At 41.7% G+C, this 24018-nt stretch overlaps 1 protein-coding gene across 3 annotated transcripts in view; it reads left to right on the top strand.

The window, feature by feature from the left end:
- The first annotated feature begins 3079 nt into the window (after window positions 1–3079).
- LOC122560219 (uncharacterized protein SCO4629-like) overlaps window positions 3080–24018 on the top strand; it is a 38691-nt gene continuing 17752 nt past the window's right edge. The window contains exons 1-3 of one of the 3 annotated variants that reach the window (XM_043710650.1): window positions 3080–3275; window positions 12289–12383; window positions 16771–16894. In XM_043710650.1, coding sequence (XP_043566585.1) covers window positions 12312–12383; window positions 16771–16894 — 196 coding nt within the window. In that variant the 5' untranslated portion in view covers window positions 3080–3275; window positions 12289–12311. Of the gene's footprint in view, window positions 3276–3472; window positions 3492–10372; window positions 10428–12288; window positions 12384–16770; window positions 16895–24018 lie in introns of those variants that run through there. The other 2 variants (XM_043710651.1, XM_043710652.1) reach the window with 2 other exon arrangements.

The following is a 24018-nucleotide window of genomic DNA, read 5'->3' as shown; positions in this document are numbered from 1 at the left end:
AATTGGGTTGAAGTGCAGTCGTTGTAATGTAGGAAAACAGGCAGTCATAGTAACAAGATAAAAGAAAATCTGTTTCATTCATTCATTGAAAATTAATGAAATATTGCTGTTCCATTTGAAACACTTTCTGAGATAGCATTTAGGCAATTTAGAAAAGTATGGAGATACTCACTTTAATTTCCAACACTAAGAATTGGTTTGTTTCTGGTTAAGATGGAATGTCACTTCTTTCAGGTGCCTTCTTTATTTGCAAAGTTAAGTTGTGATCTGTCAAAGACCAACAATGATGGGGTGAATTTGAGGCAGGGAATATCTTTTATACACTAAAAGCAAATGCTGCGGATGCTGGAGGATCTGAAATAAAAACCAAGTGCTAGAGAAACTCTGCTCTGGCAGCATCTGCAGAGCGAGAAACCAAGTTACATTTTGAGTCCTTTATGACTTTGGAATATGTTGGGCTCAAAACTTTACCTCTATTTTCTCTCTCCACAGACTGTGCTGGATTTAGGTTTCTCCATGTCCTTATTTAATATAATATGTTTCCTGTTTGGAGCTTACATTTTCAGGGATTGGTCCACGCACATAGACATAAAGCTCTTCTTGAAATTCATATTGAATATTGTTAGATGTATCTTTTACAGTCTGAACATTTATCTCAACATTTAACTTTAAATTCCCAAGATGTTGAAGGAATCCTTGAGGTGGTTTTATCATGTATTTAGGCACAGCACTGAAATCAAGTCTCGCTGTACATCCCTATGACTCTATGGGGTGCGAACTCCTACTCCTAACAACACTCACATTACTTCTCATGTGTCCTACTGGTGCCTGACTCAGAATTTGCACAGAATCTTTAGCATTGCAGTGATTTGTAAAGAGTTGAAAGTATCCTTAAAATTGTCTATTTTTCAATCTATGTGTTTTGAGAGTTTCATTGCCAGTTTAGACAGCTTGCATAAATTGCACAAATCTGGCATGTTGTCAACGTAAAAGAAGTGGAGAAAATTAAGCAAACCATGATGAGGAATTTGATTAAAAGCATTAATGAACTCTTTAAGTTGAAGGTTTACTGGAATTAGAACATTGTAATAATGAAGGAAGCTGCTTTTTGGCTGTGTGAAAAGACTATTCAATTAATCCAATCTTCCCACTGTTTCCATATGATCACCTGCAAATATTTCCTTCTCAAGGATATTGAATTCCCTTCTAAAAGTTCCTATTGAATCTGCCTCCATTACCTTTCAGCCAATACATTCCAAATGATAACTTTGTACTGTTTTTTTTAAAAAATCATCTCATTTAGTTCTCCCAATTACCTTAACCCTGGTTTCTGGCCCACCTTATCAGGGGGAACAATATTTACTTGCAAACTCTGTCATTTTGGACAATCACGTTTACATCCCTACTTAGTCATCTTTGTTGTCAGAAGAACAATCTCAGCCTGTCTGGTCCCATGTTGTAACTGAATTCCCTCAGCCCTGGTACAGTTATGGTAAATGTCTCATTCTCTCATATTTTTAAAGTGTAATGCCAGAATTGAGCACAGTGCTCCATTTAAGATATAACCTGTGATTTATAAAAGTGCAGTGTAATTATCTTTTTGACTCTGTACCTCTAAAGCTAAGGATTTAAATGCAGATCTTAAAATAGCCTTTATCAAATTGCCCTTTCAACTTGAAAGGTTTGTGTATTTGAACCCTCTGGGCTCTTCCTGTGCTCACTGTCAAATTATAAATATTTAATTTCTGTTGCCTAACCACTTTCTTCCTTTTCCACCTCACACTTCTCACCATAATGTTTTATTCTGAGATTCTGAAGAAAGGTTACTGTACCTGAAGCGTTATATCTGCTTTCTCTCCACAGATGCTGCCAGACCTGCTGAGTTTTCCCAGCAATTTCTGTTTTTATTTCTGATTCCCAGTTCTTTGGATTTAAAAAAAAGTAAAGTTTTATTTGACCATTTCACCCAGTTTGGCCTTCATCTCAGAATCTGTCCTTCCCACTGTTTATTGCATTTCCAGATTTTGGATCAAGTGTGCACTAAAAGTATAAACTGTAAAACCAACACCAGGAACTATGTTGTATGTTCTCTGTGGCTCAGTTGGTAGCACTGTGCTGCATTCAAGTCCTGTTCCAGAGACTTGAGCACAAAAATTTGTCCTGACTTGCAGCTGAAGGAATGCTGTACAATTGGGGGTGCCATCTTTTAGTTGAAATGATAAACAGAATGGTGCGTGCACATTTAGCTGGTGTAAGATATTCCATGATATTATTTTGAAGAAAAGCAGGGGAGTTTTTCTGGCCAATATTTCTCCCTCAATCAACTAGTAGAATCTCTTCCAGAGCATTTTGCTGTTTGTAGAAATTTGCTGTTTGTAAATTGTTACCATCTTTAGTATGACTTCTAAAATACTTTATTGGCTTGAAGTTTATTGTTGATATCCTCGGGTCATGAAAGGCACCATATAAACACAAATATTTTTCTTATCTCATGCTCTCTGACTTAATGTACATTTGTATCTACTGCCACCCACCCTTTTATAATTCAGTGGATTTCAATTTTGAAATGCCAAGGCCCATCATTGCAAGAGCACATCCAAGTTTGGGAAACGTACAGGGAGCAGTCAAAATAAATGTACATGTGAAGCTAAGAGTGTAAAAGACCTTTAGAAATATGATGCTGTAATAAGTAATATTCAATGGAACAATGAGCATTGAAACCTTCTCCAAAAATGTCGAACCTTGTTGAATATACATTTCATAAAAACATGAGAGCAACCTAAAGATATAAAGGAATTAAAATGAAACATGACATGCGTGTAAGATTTAACGTCCCATATATAATCGCATTGTTACAACTTAATGGGATTCGTTTGTCACATTAAAAACTCATCAATATATATTAGCTTGTGTTGATCCTTTACACGACATTCGTTTTGCTATGTTTACAATTACTATGGTGGCCCATGTGTCAACAGTCAATAGTAAAGGGTGGGGGGATGTCCCTTGAATTCCTCCCACCCCCACCAGCTTAGCAATTGTTACCTCCTTGGGCTAAAAGAGTAGGGCGTGACGCGGGGGAGATGTGTGATGAGAAGATCTGAGATGAGGGTAACTCACCTCCGCTCACTGACAGGTCAGATGACAGTATTATTGATGCAAACAAAGGGAGGCAGATGCTGCCTTTACCCCGGGCGGCAGGGATCAAACTATGCTTGGCCGTGAGAGACGAACTTGGAAGCAGTGCCCAGCCGTGCCATTCCAACAATAGCCAGGTAACGGAATCGAATAATAAACATGGATTTTGTGTTCTTTTTATTCACAATTGGATTTTATTGTCTCCTAATATCAGTTCACAAATTCAGACCTTAAGACTAATTTGGTTTCTGCATTTCTACACATTGGTGCATCACCGGAGGTTACAGCACGCAATGCAGAGATGAAATCATTCAATCAAGACAGCTGGAAATTAGCAAAATCTCCTCGCCTTGGTATAATTATAGATTTTGTGAATGATTTTTTTCATATTTTATCTATGCAGTTTGTTGATTTTCGGTATGTATTTTAATTTTAAGCTTTGAATTTTTTTTTACTTAGAAGTGAGACTACCATAAAAGAATAAGTAGCAATTTTTTTAAAATTCCAGAAGGGGGTAGAGTAGTGCTTCATTTTTTTGTTACAATATCATGTTTTATTGAGACAATCAGGAGAATAATTCATTTATTGTAGCAAATAATTTATCATTTAGATATGAACATGTTCCTTGCCTCTGGGCCTTTTCATGCAAAATTACAATATTCAGCAAATTATGTTAAACGTGATTTGTGTAAAGATTCAGTGAATTTGTTTTGCAGCATTGCAAACTGGTCTTAGCATGGCTGGCTTGGGTTTTGCAGTGGTAATGCTGGTAAAGCTATCAGCATTTGCCGTTTACTGGACCAAAACTGACAACTACTTTGGGAGTCCCAACAGTGTGCAGATTAACATGGAAACCGAGGTTACTGTCAGTGATTTTATATTTCTCCACAGTGAGGTTTCCCACCATATATACCATGCTTAATACCATCCATGAGCAGTGAATGAATTGGTATGAAGTTCCACTCTTGTCAGTCTCACTGTAAAATGCTTGAAAATGTTACACTTAAATATTGTGAACGCTGGATTAGAGCAGGCCTATTGTTATTGTCTTGGTAGCCGATTTAAAAAAAAACTTTTAATTTTGAAATCCAAAACTCAAGGATTGACTAAATGAATGAAGTCACAAGATTCATTGTTTAAAACAGAAAAAAAACAAAGAACATGAATGCTATTAACTACACTCTATTTTAAATTGTCAATTATATTAAAGAAAACAGTTACAGAGGGCAGAATCTTCCCAGCCCTTGAGCAACATGGCAACTCTGCCAGAGCTCCTCTAGCTTCATAAATGCCTGTCTTCAGACAATTCAATTCACTCCATGTGATATCAAGAAAATGTTGGAGTCACTGGATACTACAAATGCTCTCAGCCTTGACAGTAGCATTCTTGCAATAGTACTGAAAAGTTGTGCTCCAGAATTTGCCACTGCCCTTCTGGAACATCTGCAACACTGGCATTTACCTGACCCCATGTGGAAAATTGCCCAGATATATCCTGTGTCCAAAAAGCAGGACAAATCCAACCCAACCAATTACCACCCCATCCGTTTACTCTTGATCATCAATAAAGTGATAGAAGGTGTCACCAACAAGCAGCACTTGCTCAGTAACACCCAGTTTGGGTTCTGCCAGGGTCACTGTGTACTTGACCTCATTATAGCCTTGGGTCAAACATGGACAAAACAGCTGAATTCCAGAGGTAAGATGAAAGTGACTCCCTTTGATGTCACATTTGACCATATATGGCATAAAGGAGCCCCTAACAAAATTGGAGTAAATGGGAATCAGAAGAAATCTCTCCATTGGTTAGAGTCATACCTAGAATATAGGAAGGAGGTTGTGGTTGTTGAAGGTAAATCACTTCAGCTCCAGGACAACTCTGCAGAAGTTCCTCAAGGGAGTGCCCAAGGCCCAACCATTTTCAGTTGCATCATTGATGTCCTTCCCCCATCATAAGGTCAGAAGTGGGGATGGTCACTGAAAATTGCACAATGTTCAATGCCATTCGTCTTTAATGGCATATCCTCCAGAGAACAAAACAGGGAGTTGCCACTAAGTGAGGATGTTCCAAAATGCTTTGACACTAAAATCCTCAGATATGAACATGTTCCTTGCCTCTGGGCCTTTTCATGCAAAATTACAATATTCAGCAAATTATGTTAAAAGTGATTTGTGTAAAGATTCAGTGAATTTGTTTTGCAGCATTGCAAACTGGTCTCAGTATAACTGGCTTGGGCTTTGCAGTGGTAATGCTGGTAAAGCTATCAGCATTTGCCGTTTACTGGACCAAAACTGACAACTACTTTGGGAGTCCAACAGTGTGCAGATTAACATGGAAACCGAGGTTACTGTCAGTGATTTTATATTTCTCCACAGTGAGGTTTCCCACCATATATACCATGCTTAATACCATCCATGAGCAGTGAATGAATTGGTATGAAGTTCCACTCTTGTCAGTCTCACTGTAAAATGCTTGAAAATGTTACACTTAAATATTGTGAATGCTGGATTAGAGCAGGCCTATTGTTATTGTCTTGGTAGCCGATTTTAAAAAAAACTTTTAATTTTGAAATCCAAAACTCAAGGATTGACTAAATGAATGAAGTCACAAGATTCATTGTTTAAAACAAAAAAAATCAAAGAACATGAATGCTATTAACTACACTCTATTTTAAATTGTCAATTATATTAAAGGAAACAGTTACTGAGGGCAGAATCTTCCCAGCCCTTGAGCAAAATGCTTTGACACTGAAACCTCAGTTATTGAACCAGGCTACATCCAAATGCAGCACACCCTGGACAATATCCAGTTTTGGGCTACAAATGACAAGTAATAATTATGCCACCAAATTGCAGATCAATGACCATTTCCAATAAGAGATGACATTACTATCACTGAATATCTCACTATCAATATCTGAGGGGTTACGATTGATCAAAAACTTAATTGGATTAACCGTGTAAATACTATTGTTTAAAGAGTTGGCCAGAGGCTAAGAATCCTGCAACAAGTAATTCACATCCTGACTTCCCAAATCCTGTCCACCATCTACAAGGCATAATTCAGAAATGTAATTGAATACTCCGAGTTACCTGGATGAATGTAGTTCCAACAACACTCAAAGAAGCTTAAGACCATAAGACATAGGAATGGAAGTAAGGCCATTCGGCCCATCGAGTCCACTCCGCCATTTAATCATGGCTGATGGGCATTTCAACTCCACTTACCTGCATTCTCCCCGTAGCCCTTAATTCCTTGTGACATCAAGAATTTATCAATCTCTGCCTTGAAGACATTTAGTGTCCCAGCCTCCACTGCACTCCGCGGCAATGAATTCCACAAGCCCACCACTCTCTGGCTGAAGAAATGTCTCCGCATTTCTGTTCTGAATTGACCCCCTCTAATTTTAAGGCTGTGTCCACGGGTCCTAGTCTCCCTGCCTTACAGAAACAATTTCTGAGCGTCCACCCTTTCCAAGCCATGTACTATCTTGTAAGTTTCTATTAGATCTCCCCTTAACCTTCTAAACTCCAATGAGTACAATCCCAGGATCCTCAGCTGTTCCTCATATGTTAGACCTACCATTCCAGGGATCATCCGTGTGAATCTCTGCTGGACATGCTTCAGTGCCAGTATGTCCCTCCTGAGGTGTGGGGCCCAAAACTGGACACAGTACTCCAAATGGGGCCTAACCAGAGCTTTATAAAGTCTTAGTAGCACATCGCTGCTTTTATATTCCAACCCTCTTGAGATAAATGACAACATTGCATTCGCTTTCTTAATTACGGATTCAACCTGTATGTTTACTTTTAGAGAATCCTCGACTAGCACTCCCAGATCCCTTTGTACTTTGGCTTTATGAATTTTCTCACCGTTTAGAAAGTAGTCCATGCTTGTATTCTTTTTCCAAAGTGCAAGACCTCGCATTTGCTCACATTGAACTTCATCAGCCATTTCCTGGACCACTCTCCCAAACTGTCTACATCCTTCCGCAGCCTCCCCACTTCCTCAGTACTACCTGCCTGTCCACCTATCTTCGTATCATCGGCAAACTTCGCTAGAATGCCCCCAGTCCCTTCATCCAGATTATTAATATATAACGTGAACAGCTGCGGCCCCAACATTGAACCCTGTGGGACACTGCTTGTCACCGGCTGCCATTCCAAAAAAGAACCTCTTATCCCAACTCTCTGCCTTCTGTCAGACAGCCAATCCTCAATCCATGCCAGTAGCTTACCTCGAACACCAAGGGCCCTCACCTTACTCAGCAGCCTCCCATGTGGCACCTTATCAAAGGCCTTTTGGAAGTCTAAATAGACCACATCCACTGGCTTTCCCGGGTCTAACCTACTTGTCACCTCTTTAAAGAATTCTAACAGGTTTGTCAGGCATGACCTCCCCTTACTAAATCCATGTTGACTTGTTCTAATCCAACCCCGCTCTTCCAAGAATTTAGAAACCTCATCCTTAACGATGGATTCTAGAATTTTACCAACATTGGTAAAATTCTAGAATTGACACTACCCAGGACAAAGCAGCCAGCTTGATTGCCAACACATCCACAAACGTTCTCCCTCTCCACCATCGATGCACAGTAGGAGCAGTGTGTACTATCTACAAGATGCACTGTACAAATTCACCAAGGTTGTTTTACACAGCACCTTCCAAACCCATGACTACTACCATCTTGAAGGACAAGATCAGCAGACACATGGTAGTACCATCACCTGCAAGATCCCCTCCAACGCATTCAACATCTGAGTTGGAAATATATCGGCGTTCCAACACTGTTGCTGGGTAATAATCCTGCAACTCCCTCCCACATGGCATTGTGGATGTACCTACACCACATGTTTGTAGTAATTCAAGAATTAGGTCACCTCTATCTTCTCAGTGTCAACTAGGAATGGACAATAAATCCTGGCCCAACCAACCACACCCACATCCTATTAGTTCATAAAACAGACCAAAGGGTCTGTTTCCATGCTGTACATCTCTATGACTCTATGACTCTAAAACAAACATTGCTTCCAATGGAACTGAGTTGGCTGAAGTCATCATTTTAGTATAGGCAAGGATTCTCAAATGAAAAAAACAGCTTATTGGTTTGTTCATTTCATGTTTTTCCTGTTGTGTAATAAAGGTTAATGCTAGAAACGCTTGGCAGTCTTCACAATATTCAAGGCTCCCACAATGAAGGGAACAGGAGATTCGACGTTTCGGGCACAGGCCCTTCTTCAGGAATGAGCAGAGAGTGTTCAGCAGGAGAAGATAAAAGGTAGGGAGGAGGGACTTGGAGGAGGGAGTTGGAAATGTGATAGGTGGAAAGAGGTCAAGGTGAGGGTGATAGGTCGGAGTAGGAGCGTCTTATCTTCCGACTGGGAACCCTCCAACCGCAGGGGATGAACTTGGACTTCACCAGTTTCTTCATCCCCCCACCTTGTCTCAGCCGGATCCCTCCAGCCCCGGCACCGCCTTCCTGACCTGCAGTCTTCTTCTTGACCTCTCCGCCTCCATCCTACTCCAACCTATCACCCTCACCTTGACCTCTTTCCACCTATCACATTTCCAACGCCCCTCCTCCAAGTCCCTCCTCCCTACCTTTTATCTTCTCCTGCTGAACACTCTCTGCTCATTCCTGAAGAAGGGCCTGTGCCCGAAACGTCGAATCTCCTGTTCCCTGGATGCTGCCTGACCTGCTGTGCTGTTCCAGCAATAAAGTTTCAACTTTGATCTCCAGCATCTGCAGACTCACTTTCTCCTCCCACAATGAAACATCACGATGTTTTCTATGCATATGGTGCACCAGGTAAACAACAGCAATCCTCCAGACAGAGATCTAACATTGTGTGCACCTTAAAAATGATGGTTTCTCGATCCTCATTCTTGATGCTGCAGCTGATATGACAGTCAACCACACAGGTGATGATTTAAAGCAAAAATGTATTTTTAAACATGAGCTTCCAGATACAATGAGGGGACATCAGTGCCACTTCCGTGCCCTTATTCTTTTTCCTTTCCTTCCCATTACATCCAGGTGCAGTGCCAGGGTCAGCAGCCAGAATGAGGGAAATCTACACTTTATTGCAGTCTGTTGCAATTGGACCTTTGGACAGATGACCTAGGGTACATTCATAGCCACAGGGCCCAGACATGCTGAGAGAGTCCTGGTCAGATGCAGGCTTACCCTCCTCGGAGTTGAGGGTCACAGGCACCTCTGGAGTATCCCAAAAGGAGTCTTCTTGAGAGTGCTGTACGGACTTCCTCCTCTGGCTGAGTGAGTACCAGCATCACCCTGTCTCCTGGTGAGGAAGAGGCCCTTGGATTGAAGTGAAAGGCCCTCTTCCTCCTGTCACCTTGTTGCTGATGCTGAGAACCAACAGTGACAGTGATGGAGTGCAGGTCTGCATTCATCTTTGGCAGCCACTGAGTGTTCTACTGGACCTGGTTGTCTCCATGGAGACAGCTGAATGCGTGCATGCCACAGTCAGCATTGGTACACAGTACTCTACCAACCTTCCATCCAGTTTCTCAAGTGTCTCTGACAAACCTGGCTGCTGCTCCAGTGTCTGTGCATTTTAATCAAGTTAATAATAGCTGACACCGTGGAGCCCTCACCAGCCTGGGGCTGAGCAGGTGTCTGGTCTTTGGCAATCTTCCAAGTGCCAGCAACCTGGGGTGCTTCTTCCTCAGCCAGCTGTAGAGATACAGCAGTGATGCAATCACCGCAATGTGATCCGGACTTTAATCTAGCTGTCATCCTCTCTGCGGTGCCAGCATGTGAGCTGATGGAGTGGGCAGTGCAGAGCCTTCCTCTGAGGGAACTGTATCTTCATCCTCAGAGGTGGATGGTGGCTGCTATTTTTTCATGGCTGGAGGATGCCTGAACCTACAGAAAACAAGACCATGAAGGAGCTGAGTAATAGGGATGGAAGCTTGTGCATCTTTAGAATAAATTGACAATTTGGTGTTGATATTGGACAAATCACACAGCATTTGACAATTAATCTGACTTGGTTGTCAAGATCAATCTCTTTTTGAAGGAGCAGCACTCCAAAAGATAGTGCTTCCAAATAAACCTGCTGGACTATAACCTGGTGTTGTGTGATGTTTAATCTTTTTGCAGGGCATGAGCTGATGAATGTTGGCTACCACACTACCCACCTTGGCCTACTCTGCCCTATTGCAAGCAACCTTTGCTTGGTATGAGATATGAACAGAAACTGAGTGAGATGGTACAGCTGTTAATGGTGGTGCCGGAGGGGTGAATAACGGTGAAGTGTTCTGAGTGAGTAAATAGGAAATGCAGAGGGGTTGCAAGACTGGTAGACTGGGCGGATGGGGGTGGAGGTGAGAGTGATTGAAGGGACATGCTGTATGCAATAGTGAGAATAGGAGACCATGAGTCTTGGTGGGAGATAGGTCTGCTGTCAGAGGTCGAGTGGATATGCAGTTGCAAAGAGAAGTGTTTACCTTTACAGAGCAAGGAAGATCATAAATTTTCTTCCTGCAGCACTGGGCATTCCTCTGACCCGTGGATCCTGCATTAATCTGGGTGAGTACATCTGACAAAGTTGGCAGGGTCTGGTGCTGCATCTCCTCTGGTGGCCCTGAGGAAAAACAATGGCCCTTCTGCCCATCACCCCTTGCACCAGTTCCTCCAGATTCCTGCCAGCCTGAGGTGCCAACCTTTCTCTGTCGACCATCTCTGATGCAGTTTTTTACTCACTTGAAGTCCAATTGCAGGTTTTAAAAAGAAACGTTTTAGCTATTGCAGCATTAACTGAATCTGACTTGGAAGGAATGTTCCCTTCTAGTCAGCTTGTTCCAAACCAAAATCAAACTGCTTTAACACAAAAACACACCCAGGAACCCACTCACTAAAACCACCCCCTCACCCTCACCCCCATATTTAATTTCTGTTACCTTAATTCAATCACATTGAGTAATTTTGTATCTGAAATGTAATATAGAAGCAATAATTTTTTTTCTTTTAATTTACTCATTTGCTTTTTATGAGAATACTTCAGTGCAATTGGTTGCTTACCCTGTTAGCTGACACTGCTGCTAGAGGACAGATCTTATTAACCTTTTCTAGATTTAAACTGGAAGAGGAGATGTTTGGCCCCAGAAGTAACTAGGTCTTGTCAGGTAGCTTAAATTGAAATCAAGGAGAACTGCAGAGGCTTCACAACTAACTGAAAAATCCAGCCGATACCAGAGTAATTCAGCTTTTGGAATTTAAATTTAGGTTTGTGGTTAGAAATGTAATAGATTAGGTTTTGATGAAAAATCCTTATCCAGTACTAATTTACACCTAAATTGTTAGCTACAATAAACCCCATTATTACCGTAGAAAGTTTGCTTAGATGTCTACTACTTTACCTGAAATAGATATAGTTTGAGGGTGTTTTTGCTGCAAGGTAGTTTGAAATCTGCATTCATTTAAAAGTAATATCACTACCTGGGGGAATCGGTTTAGCTCAGTTGGCTGGATTGTTGGTTTGCGGATTGTTGGTTTACAGAGCAGTGTGATACTAACAGCTTGGGTTCAATTCCCTTCACTGGTTTGAGGTCACCACGAAGGAATCTCCTTCTCAATCTCTTCCCTTGCCTGAGGTCTGGTGGCCCTCAGGTTAAATCACCACCAGTCACTTCTCTCTAATAAGAGAGCAGCCCCTATGTTCGGGCAAGACTACGCTGACACGACAACAACAAATTATAACTTGGATGTGGTGTCACAACCTAAGCACATTAAAACCAGGCAACGTGAGCCCTATTGCAGAATAGTTTCAACCCACTTTAGCTTTGTGCAAAGTCACAGTTTAACAATGCTGTTGGATTTCTCAGCTATTTTGTAAACTCACCATTCAATTTTTTTTGACATAAGGAAAATGTCTGAGCCCCCACCCCTGTTTCAGAAACAAAAGTTAATTGTCCTGAAAGTGCAGATACACACAAGCACACGTTATGAGTTATTTTGTGTCCTTGTGCCTCATTGTCCAGCTTAGATCTGATAACCCCGCATCATCATGCACATATACTAATCCAAAGATTATTGGTTGCAATAGTTGTGCAAACTAATTGAACCTTTAGATGCTATTCCCTCAAGAAGGTGTAATTGAAAAATGTTTGGTTCTTTATTTTAGCTGATGGCAATGATGTGAGTGGCATGGATAATGACTGCAAACAATGGGCACAAGTATTGTGGAATTACCTTCGACTGGGTCAACCTCTTGTAAAGGTAGGAGAGCCTTATAAATGACTAGCCGGAAGAAAATCTACAGAGAAAAGCATTTTACTGATTAATTATTATCTAATGAATTTACTTACTCCATTCATATGCCTTTGATTCCAAGCCCCTTCCTGAACCCTGTTTTAAGCTGAAACTGACTTTCAAACAGCTATGTTACTATGTTATAACTGTGCTATGTTACTATCAGCTAAACCTGCAACCTCCAAAGTGTCTTTATTACAAGACTGTAGACTTGCATCTCTATGGCAGCATTTGTCACTGATCTGACTTAACTCATTTACTAACAAAGCATTCAACTGTGCATCTGTAAAATCCAGACTGAACTATTCCAAAGTGTTTAAAAATGTGTTGCTGGAAAAGCGCAGCAGGTCAGGCAGCATCAAAGGAACAGGCGAATCGACGTTTCGGTCATAAGCCCTTCTTGAGGAATGCCTGAAACGTCGATTCTCCTGTTCCTTTGATGCTGCCTGACCTGCTGTGCTTTTCCAGCAACACATTTTTAAGCTCTGATCTCCAGCATCTGCAGTCCTCACTTTTTCCTATTCCAAAGTGTGTCAGTCAGCCACCCACCCTCCACCCACTATAATCATCAGCTAATCTAAAACTCTGCTGTCCTTATTACAATTAGCGCCAAGTCAGACATACCCATCACACCTATGCTTGCTGACCTATGCTGACTCCTTGTTTCCAGTGCCAGTTCCAACTCAAAATTCTCATTCTGCTGTTCAAATCCCTTCAAAGCCTCATCCTTCTGACGCTCTCTGATTCTGTGACCCTCCAACTCTGGTCTCTTACTTAGTTTGTCTCTGTTATGCTATTATTGTGCCTTTAGTCTCCTCAGCCTCATGCTCTGAAATGCCCTCCCTCTACACTTCTCCACCAATCTCTTATTAAGGCCTTTAAGATTCCAGTCGCTGCTGCTAATATCTCTTACTTTGACACAATCAATTTAATTTGATTGTGCCCCTGAGAGGTACTTTGGGATATTTATACACATTAAAGTTTCAAATTGTTGTTCAAATTTCATAGCAAGTAAATCCAGCTCCAAGATGGCTAGTGAGAAACAAATGTATAATTGTGCATGTTCCTGATCATCCTTCAAGGTTGGCAAAATTGGCAGCACAGTGGTTCAGTGGTTAGCACTTCTGCCTCACAGTGCCTGACACCCGGGTTTGATTCCAGCCTTGGGTGACTGTGTAGAGTTTGCACCTTCTCCCTGCGCCTGTGTGGGTTTCTGCCAGGTACTCTGCACACAGTTCAGGTTTGGAGGATTGGCCATGTTAAACTGCTCCATAGTGGGATTGAATGGGATGCTGGGTCTGATTGGGATTTTATTCGGAGGAGAAAGTGAGGTCTGCAGATGCTGGAGATCAGAGCTGAAAATGTGTTGCTGGAAAAGTGCAGCAGGTCAGGCAGCATCCAAGGAACAGGAGAATCGACGTTTCGGGCATAAGCCTGACCTGCTGCGCTTTTCCAGCAACACATTTTCAGATTTTATTCGGAGGGTCAGTGCAGACTCGATAGGCTGAATGGTCTCTTTCTGTGCTGGAGGGTTTCTAAGTGTAGGCTGTCATGTTAGTGTTTTTTGTGAATTCCTCAATTATACAGCATGAATTAGAATGTTTGGACGTCCATTTATGTCATGTTTGTGCATGTTTTATTCTAATGTTGTTTTCAAGAGAAACCTGGTTAGTGCTTTGCACAAATGGGAAAGAGGCAATAATTTACAGAAGTGTAGTATTGAACTAAAGCTTATTCAGATACTCTTTATTAATACACATCTTCAAACAGTGCAACACACGTACAAAGCTCAATTATCTCACATACTATTTTAATTCAAATGAAGTCCTGCTTAGAAAACAAAAACTGACTTGGATAAACAAATGAAAACAATCTTTCAGTCTTAGTAATCACTATATGCTCTGTTGTTTCACAAATGAAACATCATCTGTAACTGTACAAACTAGAATTATTAACTCCAGACATGTAGAAAAGAGTTCTAGTTTTAGAGAACAAAATCGTAGGGGCTTAAGTAGCTAAATGTGATTGAAACTTGTGGCAATTGCAAGTTTATAAACTGAGTGAGAAAATTTATTCTAGACGCTTGGGCATCACGGCCTGTGAAGGCTCTTACTGGGTTGGGGTGGTAAAGCAAAACTGTGCCTGATTAAGTAAAACACCCCAATGGCAAAACTATAAAACAAAATCCATAAAATAGCAAAATATAATTAGATTGAGAGGAGTTGGTACTGGTAAGAGAAACCTTTTTCTCTTTGATGGTAACATTTTCAGGTCAGCTATATACCATGGGGCAAAAGTGGAGCAAAGCTCAATTCTGACAATGAACTGGAGCTGTACTCTGGAAACATCTGGTAGCCAGTGCTGTACCTGTTTCCAATGCTAGCCTGTTTGAATACGATTGCCATTTTAAAAGGGAGGGCTTTTGCGTTGCTATACCAGGAGAGAAAACCAGTAAGACTGGTGAATGATTCATACTGGTCTGCCTCACCTTGCATATGTCAGAATGTAGCTCCAGTGTAACCAGTACATTCACCTCCAGGTATAACTGTTTTTTTTACTGGTTTCTCCCTCTTGACTGAGTAGAAAATTACAATATGTCATTTCCCAACATATATTTTTGCCATAAAATAGGGAGAAAAGTTTCATATCTTAATGCTGATTTGTGTTCAGCTTTATGCTGTGTCAGTACCCTCACCTCATACTCATTGAAGGAACCAAATTGAAACTGCTCAAACACAGCTCAGGCTGCATTCTTCCATCTGCTTGAGACGGTGTCACTTTTGTTTGGCCACTTACCTGATTTGAACCAGGGACCAAAAATGAAAGAATAGATTTGATTACATTCCCTACAGTATGGAAACAGGCCCTTCAGCCCAACAAGTCCACACTGACCCTCTGAAGAGTAACCCACCCAGAGCCATTCTCCTATGCTATATTTACCCCTGACTAATGCACCGAAAACTATGGCCAATTCACTTCACCTGCACATCTTTGGATTTGGGAGGAAGCCAGAACACCTGGAGGAAACCCATGCAGACAATGTGCAAACTCCACACAGACAGTCACCCAAAGCAGGAATTGAACCCAGGTCCCTGGTACTGTGAGGCAGCAGTGCTGACCACTGAGCCACCATGCCATCCCTAAACTCCCTAATCAACCTGTTGAGAGATGTTACAGCACACCTCTGGAGCAGATGGGACTTAAACTCAGGCCTCCTGACCCAGAGGTAGGTACAATACCACACCAGGAGAACCCTCTGAATTACTTGAGATTTTTCTTCAATTGAATTCACATTTTATCATCAGCTATGGTGAGATTTGAACCCATGCTCTCGAGACATTTACAGGGGGGTTTATGAATTCCTAGTCCAGTGACATTACTACACCAACTCCTCCCTGTTCAGAATTGCTTTATTTTTAATTTAATCACCACCAACTCAACAGTGTGAAGAATTAAACAACAATTTACAAGCACTGCCTGCCTCTCTTCTGACTCACTGCATTTATTTGTTTTTATCTCCAGAAGTACTCTTATACAAAATTGAACATTTTGTTCCTATCACCAAACCACGGTTTCTCATCTAATAATCACCACCAGTAAATCACCAAATTTCTAATTGAATCATTCATTTGCAAAGCCTCTAAGGACAATGCAGACCATCAAAAGTAATGGAGGAAAGGAGAGAGGGAAAGAGACTGAATTAAAATAAAATTGGAAGGGAAGATAAAACACTGTACCCCCTTTAGTACCCACTTACTCTAAAGGCATCGAGATTATAGGTGGATAACGTTTATTTCCTATCCAAGGACACCCGGGTACAAATATAGTTGTGGAAGCGGGGTTGACAGTCAGCGGCCCTGACCCTTCCACTGCCTGCTGTCTGGACCTGTTAATGGTGCTGATTCACTTTATGTTAATGGTGCTGATTCACTTTATATTTTTGGTTCAAAATAAAGTGCAGCTGCAAAAAATCTAACTTGCTAAAAAGAAGTGACAGGAACTGCTGTACAATGCAAAGGGTTTCATTGACTACAGGGAACTGGAATAAGGAAGAGATACAATAGCAATGAAGAGACACTGGTGTGTCTGCTTGAGCAAATCAGGTGAGGGGCTATCTTGAACACAGAAGCAAGATACTGCTGAGGCTGGCATCTTAGAATAAAAACCCTAAAAAATACTAACAATGCTCAGCATGTCTGGCAGCATCTATCAAGAGAGAGACAGGTAACATTTCGGCTTATGTGCTTTTCTCGGTAACATTTCACATCGCTTTGTGCGAGTCTGTTATTAATATTGATGTGGAAATTGTTGGTAGTGAGTACAAGAAGGCTGTTTGAGTGTCCCTGTGTTTCAGAGTGACGTAATAATAGGTCTGGGGTGTCATGACATTCGGGTGGCTGAAAAAGCTGCAACTCTTTACCTGGAAAATTGGGCTCCGTGGATACTATTTACTGGCTACCTAGGAAACCATACTGTAGGTAAGAAACAATATTTCTTAAACATATGCAGATAAAACAAGGGGCAGAATCATTTTTTCACCAAGAGACTAAGCTTGGAGAAGGGCCTAAAAGCAGGGAATATTTCTGCTTGTAAATGGATCGAGCTTTCTTGGACAATTATATTCCTCTGAGCCCATTACTGACTCATATGCAGGAAAGATGCTGAATTTTCAAGAGAAGGTGGACACGAAGCTCTTACATCCCCAACCACCATCACCACTATCTGCTGGGCCCTACCAGCTCCAACTTCCAGGCACCATATTTTTAAAAGTACGTGGAGAGCAGTTCACTTTCTGCAACCCATTACACAATCTCTGTTCATCTTCATCTCCACCCATCCCAGGTGATCTCACTTACTTGGAACAAAGGCACCGCTATGGTTTGTAACATCTCCCATCCTGGACATTAAAAAATATAATACTCCAGTGTCACAAGAAGGTCAATGACCTGGTGCACTTTACCAGGATCGCAATGTTTCATACCCCTGTAAGTGAGGGTTAGCTTTGTAAGCTTGCCCCTGCAGAAAACTGCCACACGTAAGTTTGGTTACCAGGCATCTCCACCTTACGCCACCATGTTACTGGCTGTTACACCTCTGCCAAGGCTCACAGCTAAAACAAAAAAAGGAGCTACAACACTCAGTAGCTCACAGCTCACTGACCCTTCGCCACAACTAGCAGAATGTACATGTCTGATAACTTTCCAACAAGTAAACCTCAACAAAACATGGCTTCAGGATGAACACCTCACAGATACCTCAGGTTACTGCAGCTTATGATTCTGTTTTGATTTGGATCAACTCTGGGTCTCCATTGACACTGGAACACCTTTTACTCCTATTTCCCCCACTAACCACTTTCTTCTTACTTGTAAAGCACATAGACAATCACAGCTCTGGGGATGAACTCTTCAAAGTGTTCACATACCTACACTAATATCTCTAAACACTTCTGACCCTTGTGATGATACTATGGCTTTAAGAGGTATATTTTGTCCTTTGTTTTGAAGAGAGTGTTTAAGTCAGAAGTACAGAGCAGTTTATGCAGAGCCATTAGAATAAACAGTTTGTGAGGTCTTGGATTTCTTTTTTATAGTTAGAACAATAGAAGCAGCATGAATGGGTGGGATCAAACTTTCACAGAAACAGGAGTTTTCATTTTGTTAGCGGTTGTTGCTGGGGTCTTGAAGTTGTGGGAGTTGTTTTTCCTCTCTTGCTTACAGCTCAAAGCCTCGGGTTATCTTACTGCTGCTGGAGTTGCATGTGAGACAATCTGTTTGTCTTTGTCAGGGTGTGTTTATGGGACATAATTATACTGGAACAGTTAATTACTAATAGATACTGGATCTATTAATTGGTTAAGCATTTTGATAGAATGATAGCTTAGACAATTCTTTTCTTTATTTTTTTTCTTTTGTTGTATTTTAACTATATTGTATGAATAAAGTGTGTTTTGCTTCAAACCAGGTAATTTGACCAGTCGAATTGCATCTGGAATACAACACCTCATGCTTACCTTTAAAATAAAGTAAAGGTTCAAATCTAGACTATCTTCTTAATATATTTTGGTCTGGTTCATAATACCGTCTCCAGGTGAAGAATGCACACAACCTGCAGAAATATACCCAAGCAAGGGGAGGGAGAACTATTGGGGAGGGTCATTGGAGTAGCAAAGGGGATGTAGGGCTTCACATTCCCTTTGAAGAGCAGGGTATCCAGCTGTCTAGGGAGGCCACATGTGCCAAAGGGGATTTTGGATGTCTAGAGCTGACTAGTGAGAAAGCCTCAACGCAGCTATTCCCATTGCCAAATAGCAATGTCTGAATAAAACCTCACAACACGAATGAGTCTTTATTTTGCTACTCAGTATATGGATACCCTTTTCCTAAGCCATCTTTACCAGCACCTCACTAAACATGTCAGAGAGAATGTCATGACCCTCAGAGAGTGCAAGACCTTCCTCCTCACCCTCCACCAGCACAGAATCACTCAGCTCAGTGGGTAATGTATCTAGGGTCACATTCTGATGAGCACTGAGATAAGCCCACAGGTAGAGCTTATCCTTGATATGACCCTGTGATTCACACACTCTGTCCCACTAGCCTGCTCGACAATGCTGAAGACTCATTCCCCACTTCATATATACTGCAGCTGCAGTCCCCTGAGCCTCAACTCTTTGCTTCAGTTGCTGCTATTCCTTCCTTCTTCCCATCCTCCTCCTGCTTAACCTTAGTCATGCTATTACAGCTGCTGATCTTTAGATTAGATTACATTACAGTGTGGAAACAGGCCCTTCAGCCCAACAAGTCCACACCGACCCGCCGAAGCGAAACCCACCCATACCCCTACATTTACCCCTTACCTAACACTATGGGCAATTTAGTATGGCCAATTCACCTGACCCTGCACATCTTTGGACTGTGGGAGGAAACCGGAGCACCCGGAGGAAACCCACGCAGACACGGGGAGAACGTGCAATCTCCACACAGTCAGTCGCCTGAGGCGGGAATTGAACCCGGATCTCTGGCGCTGTGAGGCAGCAGTGCTAACCACTGTGCCACCGTGCCGCCCACTGAGCTGAGTTGGACAAACATCTGGCAGGAAAATACTGATCTGTGAAGAAATATCAGGAATGCAATTAATATTTTCTGTCTGAGACCTTGACATTGTCATTATACCCATGGATCCTCAGCAGGGTGAAAGCCTGCCTGATGGCAACTGTCCATGTTGAGGTACGTTTTGCATGACCCCTGACTGGTTTGTCCCTTTCTGATGGTGCCATGTAAAAGATATTTGCAGCCTTGTTCTGTACACCTTCCTCTAGAAAATGTCTTCCCCTTCATAACTGTAAAATAAAACAAAGAACTGTGGATGCTGTATATCCGAAGCAAAAAAGAGAAATTGCTGGAGAAACTTGAGTCCAGTGACCCTTGCTCTGCTTTCTCTTCACATATGCATCCCATTTTCTTTCCTCCATTGCCTAGTATCTTCCCATTGCTGCTAACAAGTTCCAACAGTATCTCCTGACTCCTCCTAAAGATTCACATTCTGTGCATGAACACCTAGTGAAATGCTTTGCCAATAAAAAAGATGGCTGCAGCAAAATAAATATGAGTGAACTGGAAGGAATGACACCTCTGGCAGTACTGGCAGAGGTACTGCACGTGTACAGTTTGCACATGCATACTGAGAGAAGTTTGGGGGTGTCAGCAGCCTCTTCAGTTCCATTCCCTACTTTTCTTTCCCAGCAGCCCACTTTTCTATGAAACTTTTCTGTTGATCCCCCTTTTCAGTAGAGTCCCGTTTCCACTTCAGAGCCTTTTTCATTGAGCTCTCCTTGTCTGCCCTAGTCCGTTAGATGGTATCAGCCAATATGGCTGCCTCACTTGTGAGTCCAGTCATCCTTCTCCCCTTACACTACAGTCTGCTTTTAAGAGCTACAGCAAGCAAGGCCACAGATAACTGAGACTTCACATGAGCTGGTGGACCCTGTTAAGCTTCACCCAATACACAATGAATATTTGCATAATGAAACAGCTTGGTCATGATGAAGCTAAGCAGCTGAACAAGTTCCTACTCATCAGAGGTTGGGGAAGAAGTCCATGCCTCCAGGTACAAGCTTTATATGGGTCGTCTGGTATATGACCAACATGTCTTGGCTAACAATACTGTGCCCATTAATATACAGAGGAACATCATTTATCCGGTATTCAATTAATCGAATTTTGGATTATCCAAACAAGATCGCAAGGTCCTGATGCGTGGCTAACTATATTATCTGGCATTGATTATCCGGCATTCGATTAATTGAGCGAAATACTCACCACCCGTGCCCTTTGGATAGTTGAGGTTCCTCTGTAATTCCTTGGACTGGAATGTCACTGAGTATTCATGGCATGCTAACAAATGCAGGAGAGGTTCTGAAATTTGATCACCTGATAGGTTCTGAAAACTTAATCCCCAATCTTTATCCTGGCATTTGGAAACTGAAATTTTGCCTCCCACCCTATTAATTTGCCCACCTCCTTGCCTGCCCATCCCTCAAAAAGCTTAGGGTAGAACCAGAAGATTCTGCCCATTGTGTTTCTGTTGCATATATTGCATTCTGGCATTACTATATCTTCTGCTGTCGTTCATAGTTTGATGTAGCAGCCTTATGACTTTGCATTTACAATTAACCTTTTGTGTTCGTAAGGGCTATATTTGAAAGATATCCTTTGGGAAAATTTTGTTGTGCCTCTTCAAATTCAACAATGTAAAGATAAACATACTGAAATTTCCACTCTTCATAATTTGGTAAATACATTAGCTTTGACTTGCATTTTATAAATGGATTTGTTACATGTTCGTGGAACATAAAAAAAATTGAGAATGGGAAGAGCCAGCCATTAAATCTGGCTGCATCCATTTGTACCGCAAATCCAGTGGAGGGCGGCTGTACAGGACGTTAGTTAGGCCTCTGTTGGAATATTGTGTGCAATTCTGGTCTCCTTCCTATCGGAAAGATGAAAGGGTTCAGAAAAGATTTACAAGGATGTTGCCAGGGTTGGAGGATCTGAGATACAGGGAGAGGCTGAACAAGCTGGGGCAGTTTTTAGGGTGAGAGGGGAAAGATATAAAAGAGATCTAAGGGGCAACTTTTTCTCGCAGAGGGTGGTACGCATATAGAATGAGCTGCCATAGGATGCGGTGGAGGCTGGTACAATTGCAACTTTTAAGAGGCATTTGGATGGGTATATGAATAGGAAGGGTTTGGAGGGATATGGGCTGGGTGCTGGCAGGTGGGACTAGATTGGGTTGGGATATCTGGTCGGCGTGGACAGGTTGGACCAAAGGGTCTGTTTCCATGCTGTACATCTCTATGACTCTATGATTCCAATTTCAACACTTCTCCATTTCTCGCACCTGCACTAGACATCAGGCTGTTTGTCCATTTACAGGCCCAGCATCAAGGACTTTAGTTACTGTGCAGGTATCCCTCCCAGCTGCCCTCCAGTCCTCACCCCACAGCCATTACAACTAACTTCTAGCTGATGACAGCCCTTTCTGCAGAGAATAAATAGATGGTGAGCAGGTGACAATCACCCCAATCTAAAAGGCATTTTCACAGTCACAGACCTACTTGATTGGACTATGTTACCAGTTATGTTCACCTCCCTTTTCTGTACTGCTTTCAAGTGAAATATGTGGAAAGTTGCAGTTTTGACCCCTGATTATTCAACGAGATAAAGGTGCAAGGGATAGTGTTCTGTCTTGAAGGGTAAGCAAAGACTTTTGTCTATCCTTTCAGTGCAGTTCAGACTGCACTTAGATTAGACACTAATTACGAAAAATGGTCATCAATACAAAATTCTATACTAATATAGTAGTGAAGCAAATACCTCCTTGCTTTAAATATTCAAATATTAACATGTCACACTGAAGAAAAAGTACAAAAGTTTTAAATATGGAATCCAAAAGTTTATCAGGAAGACACAGAATCACAGAAGCCTTAGGATGCAGAAGGAGGTCATTTGGCCCATTGTGTCTGTACTGATTCTCCCAAAGAGCATCATCAGTGTCATTCTCCTCACTTTTTCCAATCCCCTTGCACATTGTTTCTATTTAAATAGTCATCTCTTGAATGCCTCAATTGAACCTGTCTTCCCCACACTACCAAGTAGTGTATTGCTGCCCCGAGTCACTCATTCTCTGAAAGAAAGTTTTCTCTCACATCATATTTGTTTCTTTAGCAAATCACTTTAAATGTGTCATCTTGTTCTTGATATTTTTACAAGTGGGAATAGTTTCTCCCAATCTCCTGTATCCAGTTTCTTCCTGATTTTGAAAACTTTTATCCAACCTCATCTCAGCATTCTTCTGTTCAACAAGAACAGTCTCAACATCTTCAATCTGTCCTCATAACTGAAGCTCCTCATTTGCGATTTTTGAGAAAATTTGTAGCTCAGGTTTAAGTTTGCTGGCTGAGCTGGAAGGTTTGTTTTCAGATGTTTTGTCACCATGCTAGGTAACATCATCAGTGAGCCTCTGGTGAAGTGCTGGTGTTATCTCCCAATTTCTATTTATGTGTCTTGGTCAATATCACCAGCGCTTCATCAGAGGGTTACTGATGATGCTACCTAGCATGATGACGAAACATCTGAAAACAAACCTTCCAGCTCAGTGAGCAAACTCACAACCTGAAGCTTCTCATCCTTGGAATCTTTCTTGTGAATCTCTTCTGCAGTCTCTTCAATGCGTTCACATCCTTGCTATAGCGTGGCATCCAGAACTGTACACAATACTCCAGCTCAGGTCTAACAAATTCCTTGTACAAGTTCAGTACCACCTTGTTCATGTATTCCATGCCCTTATTAATAAAGCCCAGAATGCATTAATTGCTCTTTTAACTATCCAGCCAATTCCAGTGATCAATCTGTGCCCATACCCAGGGTCTCTGCTCCCGCTCTTCTTTTGTCCCTCTTTTGCTGTTATGTGTTCATGTTCTTCCTTTCAAAATGCATGACCTCACATTTCTCTGAATTCAACTTCATTTGCCTCATATCCTCCCACTCTGTCATTCTTTCTATACCTCTTTGATGTTCTACATTGTCCTCCTTACCGTTTACAATGCTTCCAATTTTTGTATCATTTGCCAGCTTTCAAGTTGTTCCCTGAACACCCAGGTCTAGATCATTAATATACAATGGGACATTGTATATCCAATTTGAACAATAACCTGGGATGGAATTCAATGATGCTCAAGTTTCTGAACAGCTGTTTTCAAGAAAACCCCTGCAGCTCTAAGGCAGACTCATAACAGGGTCAAATGAAATTAAGAACTGCGGATGCTGGAAATCTGAAACAAAACCAGAAATTGCTAGAGAAACTCAGCAGTTTTTAGATCAGAGTGGTGCTGGAAAAACACAGCAGGTCAGGCAGCATCCGAAGAGCAGGAAAATCGACATTTCGGGCAAAAGCCCTTCATCAGGAATAGAGGGTGGAGAGATAAATGGGTGGGGGTGGGGCTGGGGAGAAGGTAGCAAGAGTACAATGGGGGTGGGAATGGAGGTGATAGGTCAGAGGGGAGGGTGAAGTGGATAGGTGGGAAGGGAGATTGGCAGGT

The sequence above is a fragment of the Chiloscyllium plagiosum genome, chromosome 20 (genome assembly GCF_004010195.1).
Source record: "Chiloscyllium plagiosum isolate BGI_BamShark_2017 chromosome 20, ASM401019v2, whole genome shotgun sequence".
NCBI classification, from domain to species: domain Eukaryota; kingdom Metazoa; phylum Chordata; class Chondrichthyes; order Orectolobiformes; family Hemiscylliidae; genus Chiloscyllium; species Chiloscyllium plagiosum.
Note: the sequence above shows the minus strand (reverse complement) of the source record. Positions and strands in the feature narration are given on the sequence as shown.